At 37.6% G+C, this 6521-nt stretch overlaps 1 protein-coding gene and 1 pseudogene across 1 annotated transcript; both read left to right on the top strand.

The window, feature by feature from the left end:
- LOC102841576 overlaps nucleotides 1-2648 on the top strand; it is a 19760-nt pseudogene extending 17112 nt beyond the window's left edge.
- A 129-nt stretch (nucleotides 2649-2777) lies between these two features.
- LOC102841196 (olfactory receptor 5M8-like) lies at nucleotides 2778-3719 on the top strand. Its single transcript, XM_006875770.1, has one exon. The coding sequence runs from the start codon at nucleotides 2781-2783 to the stop codon at nucleotides 3717-3719; it is 939 nt and encodes a 312-aa protein (XP_006875832.1). The 5' UTR covers nucleotides 2778-2780.
- Nucleotides 3720-6521: the final 2802 nt, after the last annotated feature.

Genomic DNA, 6521 nt, shown 5'->3' with positions numbered 1-6521 from the left:
AAAGCTGGACAGTGAATAAGGAAGACTGTAGAAGAATTGATGCATTTGGGATATGGTGTTGGAGGATAATATTGAAAGTGCCATGGGCTGCCAAAAGAACAAACAGATCTGTGTTTGAAGAAGTGCAACCAGAGTGCTCCTTGGAAGTCAGGATGGCCAAAATTCCTCTCTTATACTTCAGACATATTGTCAGGAGGGATTAGTCACTGGAGACGAATATCATGTTTGGTAAGGTGGAGGGTCAGAGAAAAAGAGATGGACTGACAAAGTGGCAGTATCAAAGGGCTCAAGTGAGGCAACAATTGTGAGGCTGACCCATGACCAGGCAGTATTTTGTTCTGTTGTGAATAGGGTTGGTACTGACTTGATGGCACCTAACGACTAGTTTTCAAACAAGCAAATCTTCATTTTAGTAAACAAAGTACATTGTTAATATTGCAGTTCACAAACTGAAAGATGTCAGAAAAATACAGTATTTTGAAAGAAAAATTTCACAGTGATGTTGAAGAAATGATTTTTGAGAAATGTGAAGTATCATGGTTAGCAAAATGCAAATCAACATTCATTATTTACATATAAATTGCCGTATTGATCTTCTAGTATATGAAGAAAAACATTGAGACAGATCATAAAGGAGGAAAGTACGAGCCTGAACTCAGCTTCCATGTGAACCTCTCGTGTGCCAATTTTTATTTCCCCAGAGAAATCGTTTAGTGAAAAAAACCTTATCTAGTTAAATAATTGCTCCCTCTATTAATGTTTGTGAAATCCCTTAACAAAATGGAGTCAACATACAAATAACACAAATTTGACCTACACTATTTATTTAGGAGCCATGGATAGTCTTTGCAAGAACAGTTCCCTTCCTCCTTAAGTAGGTATATTTTTCATTCTTTATGTGCTCATAATGTCAAAACATGTGTTCATTTATGCATTCTTATATGTTGTCAGAATTATAGTGATCATTGTAATGATTACATGACCAGATAGAAAGAGTAATAATTATTGAAAGAAAAGTGCAGACATCACAGGGAGAAAATGTGATGAGTAGCATTACATTGTACAGATTGCAATTAATAGCATGTAATAAAATGTAGATAACTTACTGAATGGAAGACTGATAGGATCTCTAAGACTTCATCCAAATCACAATAAAAAGTTAAAAATAAAAAAGAAAAGAAAAGAAAGAAAGTTGTAGCAGTTTACTCCCATAAAGCTTATATCCTTGCAAACTCTATTGGGTAATTCTACTGTGTCCTTTAGGGTCAACATATGACATTGTTACTTTTAAAAGTAATTGAATATTAAGAATACATGATAAAGGAATAAAAATATATGGAATCTTTGTTCTGAGGCTGCAAAACTTTCCGTAAGCATAATGTCTTGTCTTCTTCCCACAAATTACCTAGTGGAGGTGAACTATCAGCCTTGGGTGAGCTTGTTGTTTTTAAGAGTCAAGTCCAGTCAGTTCCTACTCATAGTGATCCTGCATAGGGTTTCTGAGGAATTAATAGCTTAAACCACTGATCTTGTGGTTCAAACTGACCTTGCAGTCCAGCATATTAACCTTCAGTGCCACACAATCTGTTGCTTACCCTATAGTGCCACATGGCTATCAAATGAATGCTAGATAACATTTTTTGGAAAGTTTGACACATTTTAGACACAGTGTCATATGAGGGGACATCAACAATTTCATGGAAAAATTCCACTGTATTTTATTTTTGAAATCTTCTCATATACATTGCATATTTTATTTTTGTACAAATTTAAATATCACCCTGTGAGGCAGTACTTTCATTAATTCCATTTTGAAGTAGAAAAATTCCATTTTGAAGCTGAAACCCAAAACTATTAGGTAACATGTCCAACATTAACTGATATAAACAATATAGAATCAGAATGTGAATTTAACAGGTTGATATTGTAGTCCCTGGTTTTGCCTGTAAACTCTATTATCAGTAATAGTATCTACTTTTGCACTAAACCTAAAAATATACAATTATCCATATCTATGAGAGTCATGTACATGCAAAAGTTGGACAGTGAATAAGGAAGACCATAGAATAGTTGATACATTTAAGTTATGGTGTTGGAGGAGAATATTAAAAGTACTGTGGACTGCCAGAAGAATCAACAGTTCTGTGTTGGACGACATATAGCCAGAGTCCTCCTTGGAAGTCAGGATGACCAGACTTTGCCTCTCATGCTTCAAAGATATCATCAGGCAGGACCAGTCATGGGAGATGGATATCATGTTTGGTAAAGAAAAGGGTTAGAGAAAAAGAGGAAGACCCTCCCAACAAGATGGATTGGCGCAGTGACAGCAGCAATGGGCTCAGGCGTAGCAACAATTGTGAGGTAGACTCAGGACCAGGCAGTGTATCATTCTGCTGTGTACAGGGTCACTATTGAGTAAGTACTGATTCAATGGCACCTAACAACAGCAACAAAAAATGGTAAAGGATTTGTGTGGTTTCTATGACCATAAAGGGCCTTTGTTAAGTAAGAGGGGAGAGATGAATCAAATGGGAAGATATGAAAGTAAAATGCAAGGGAGTGAAGAAGGACAGGATAAAATTAAACAGGCAAAATGCAATCCTCCAGAACCTAGAGAGACTGATTATACCAAGAGTGAAGAACAATAGAAATTGAATGAGAAAAAATGCAGAGAAAAGACAAACGAAATTTGGTAAGAAATCATTATTTTAATATTTATTTTTTCATTATGTCATAGCTAAAGATATATGCAAAAGTTTTATCGTCCATTCAAGTTAATTATGAGAAGAAACTTCACTTCAGTGAGTGAGTTCATTCTCCTGGGACTGACCAATCGTCTGGAATTACAGATTCTTTTCTTCATGTTGTTCCTGGCAGTTTACATGGTCACGGTGGTAGGGAATCTGGGCATGATTTTATTGATCCAGCTCAATGCCCAGCTCCACACACCCATGTACTTTTTCCTGAGCCACTTATCCTTTGTGGATCTCTGCTTTTCCTCCAACGTGACTCCAAAGATGCTGGAGATTTTCCTGTCAGAGAAGAAAACCATTTCCTATTCTGCTTGTCTGGTACAGTGTTACTTCTTTATTGCCTTGGTACATGTGGAGATCTACATTCTGGCTGTGATGGCCTTTGACCGATACATGGCCATCTGCAACCCTCTACTTTATGGCAGTCAAATGTCCAAGAATGTCTGTAGGTCTCTCATCACTGTGCCTTACATGTATGGAGCACTCACTGGTCTGATGGAGACCATGTGGACCTACAACCTAGCCTTCTGTGGCCCCAATGAGATTAACCACTTCTACTGTGCTGACCCTCCACTGATTAAGCTGGCTTGCTCTAATACCTACAACAAAGAAACATCGATGTTTGTTGTGGCTGGGTGCAACTTGTCTTTTTCCCTTCTCATTATCCTTATATCCTATCTTTATATTTTTCCTGCTATCCTGAGGATCCGCACGACAGGGGGCAGACGCAAAGCTTTTTCTACCTGTGGATCTCATATGACCGCTGTCACCATATTCTATGCAACTCTTTTTTTCATGTATCTCAGGCCACCATCAAAGGAATCAGTGGAACAGGGTAAAGTGGTGGCCGTATTTTATACCACTATTATTCCCATGTTGAACCCCATGATTTATAGCCTCAGGAATAAAGATGTGAAAGAAGCATTAAACAAAGAGCTGTTGAGAAATAAAAAACTGGTTTCTTAACAAATCTCCCTATTTTATTTTCCTCAAATTTTTTTCTAGTTCCTATTGTCAAGATTTAAGTCAAAACTTACAGTGAATGGGAAATAATGTACAACTGTATAGAATTCTGCATTTTAAAACTGTATTTTTTTTTTTTTTTTTACATTTTTATTATGAATTGAGTGATAGTTTACATGGGAGAACATCAGCTTTACATTCATCCTACTGTATTCAATTTCATTGTAATGATTCCAATTCCCTCCATGCATCATCATTCAACAGCATTTGCTTCCATTCCTTCTGGTTTATTTATTTATTTATTTGTTGGATATACACCAAAGCACTCAGGAATATGTAACCATTCAAACAATCAAAGAGTACACCCCTCAAGGCTGTCTCCCAGCCCCAGCCGCCAGCACATGGCCTCTCTCCCTCCCTGAGTCCAGAGTCACCAGTCACTCCATCTCTCCACGTCATCGCCTCTTCCTCCATCTCCGGTGTTGCTTCTTCTCTGGATAGTGAAGTTCTGTTCTGTCCTACAGGTCACTATGAATTAGTATCAACCCAATGGCAGTGAACAAAATCCACATTAGACTACTGGTGTGCACTGGACTATAAGATCAGTTTGAACTGCAAGGTCATTGGTTCAAGCTCATCAGCTGGTCCTTGGAAACCCTACACTGGGTTGCTATGGATCTGGACCAACTCAATACACTTAAACACGACAATATCCACAACCTTTAGGAGTTCTAGTGTGGGACTGTAGGATAAGCACTGAAGTGCTGACTGAAAGTTGGCAGTTAAAACCTACCAGCTGCTCCTTGGAAACCCTTTACAGAGGTGATCATCTGATGGAGAAGGTACACCCTGATGATCGGTGGACCAGGTGAGGAGCTAGAACATAGATATCACATGAAGTTAGGATTACTAGAGGGTTAGACTCTCTGCTCAGTTGTTGTTGTTAAATGCCATTGAGTCAGTTTCCACTCATAGTTAATCACTATAGGGTTTCTGAGGCTTTAAATCTTCTGGGGACAGAAAGCCTCATCTTTTTCACACAGAGAAGATGGCAGGTTTGAACAGAAGATCGTGTGGTTCTCAGTCCAGTGAGTATCAAATTAAACCATCACGCACCCCCTGCTCAATTGCACAGTCAAGAAAATGGAACCCGTACATCTAGGCTGTAGTTCATGGAGAAGGTAGTAATGTTACCCATTCAAGAGATTCGAGATAGAGCTGCCATACAATGCAGTTACACCATTCCTACCATAAACCCTAGGGATCTAATACAGGTGGCAGGAACAGACGCATACATTTATGTTCATTGCAGAACTATTCACAATAGCAAAAAGATGGAAACAATTAAAGTGCCCATCCAAGAATGAATGGATAAGTGAAATGAGGTGAATACTTAAAATGGAGTCCTTCTCAATGATATAGAAAATTTAGTTATCAAAATATCTACAACATGGATGAATCTGGAGAATATTTTTTTGGTTGAAATAAGTCAATCACAAAAAAACCAAATATTGTATGTTCTCACTTTTATGAAGTATCACAAATAGTTCAATTTACAGAATCTGATCTGCATGAATGTTTGCCAGAGATTGGATGAGTAGTGGAAGAATTACTGCTGAGTTAGTAGTCACTTTGTTTTTATAGAAAAGGGAGAAGGAGGGCATCAAATATAGGCAAACCTTACACAGCTTGATTGATGATATTGCTGTCAATAAATGGTACATTAGGAAATGGATGCATGAATGTATATTTGATTTATCAATAATATCAACAACCAAAAAATAAGGTGAGGTACAGGGGCTGACAGTAATTGGACACAATCACATCATGGGATTGGTTGTCTTGGTTTTGGAGATTTGGAAGATTATAACCATAGTCTGTGGGAAAATTAAGTCAACATACATAATATTGTCCTTGAAGTTTATGTTCTATTTCCCAGCATAGCAATGTCTGGGATTTTAAAAGCTTACAAATGCCCATCTTTGATACAATCATTCATATAGAACAAACAAAAAAGGAGACCCAAGAATCAGAGACTAATCATTTACATGAACTACTGCCCTTCACTGTGACACCAGAAGATCTTGATGGTACTCTGATGAATGTTCTACTCATGAACATTCTGATAAAAAGCAGGGAAGAAATGTGGAACTGAACTTGAAATTCTTAAGAACCTAAACTTACTGGACCTACTATGACTGGTGAAATTACTAACATGAGGTCAAACATGACTTCACCGTATATCAGTGCCTTTAAAATTAGTCAGATTTGACTATCGATTTAGAAAACTCATCCTTATGATATTGTTTCTTTAGAGCACCATTATCGTGGACTTATGCTGGGTTTTCTAGAAAAGCAAACCAGTGAATTTATCTATCTGTCTATCTATCTATCTATCTGTCTGTCTGTCTGTCTGTCTGTCTATCTATCTATATGGAATCCTGGTGTGGCATTGTGGGTTAATGAGCTAGATTGCAAAGTAAGTTTGAACACCAAGGTTGGTGGTTCAAACTCATTAACTATTCCTTGTGAATACTATACAGGGTTGCTATGGATTGAACTGACTTGACAGCTCTTAACATATACATATATATGTTGTTGTTAAGTGCTGAGTCAATTTCAACTCATAGTGACATTGTATAGGTGTTCCAAGGAACAGCTGGTGACTTGAACCACCGACTTTATAGTTCAAATGACTTTATAGTCTGATGCATTAGCCCATAGCACCACAGCAGAACTCTATATAAATATATATATTTGTTGTTGTTATGTGCCATGGTGACACTGTATAGGGTTTCCAAGGCT

This window comes from Chrysochloris asiatica, unplaced genomic scaffold, assembly GCF_000296735.1.
Source record: "Chrysochloris asiatica unplaced genomic scaffold, ChrAsi1.0 scaffold00339, whole genome shotgun sequence".
Classification (NCBI taxonomy): domain Eukaryota; kingdom Metazoa; phylum Chordata; class Mammalia; order Afrosoricida; family Chrysochloridae; genus Chrysochloris; species Chrysochloris asiatica.
The sequence above is the reverse complement of the archived record's forward strand: the minus strand, read 5'-3'. Positions and strand labels throughout refer to the sequence as shown.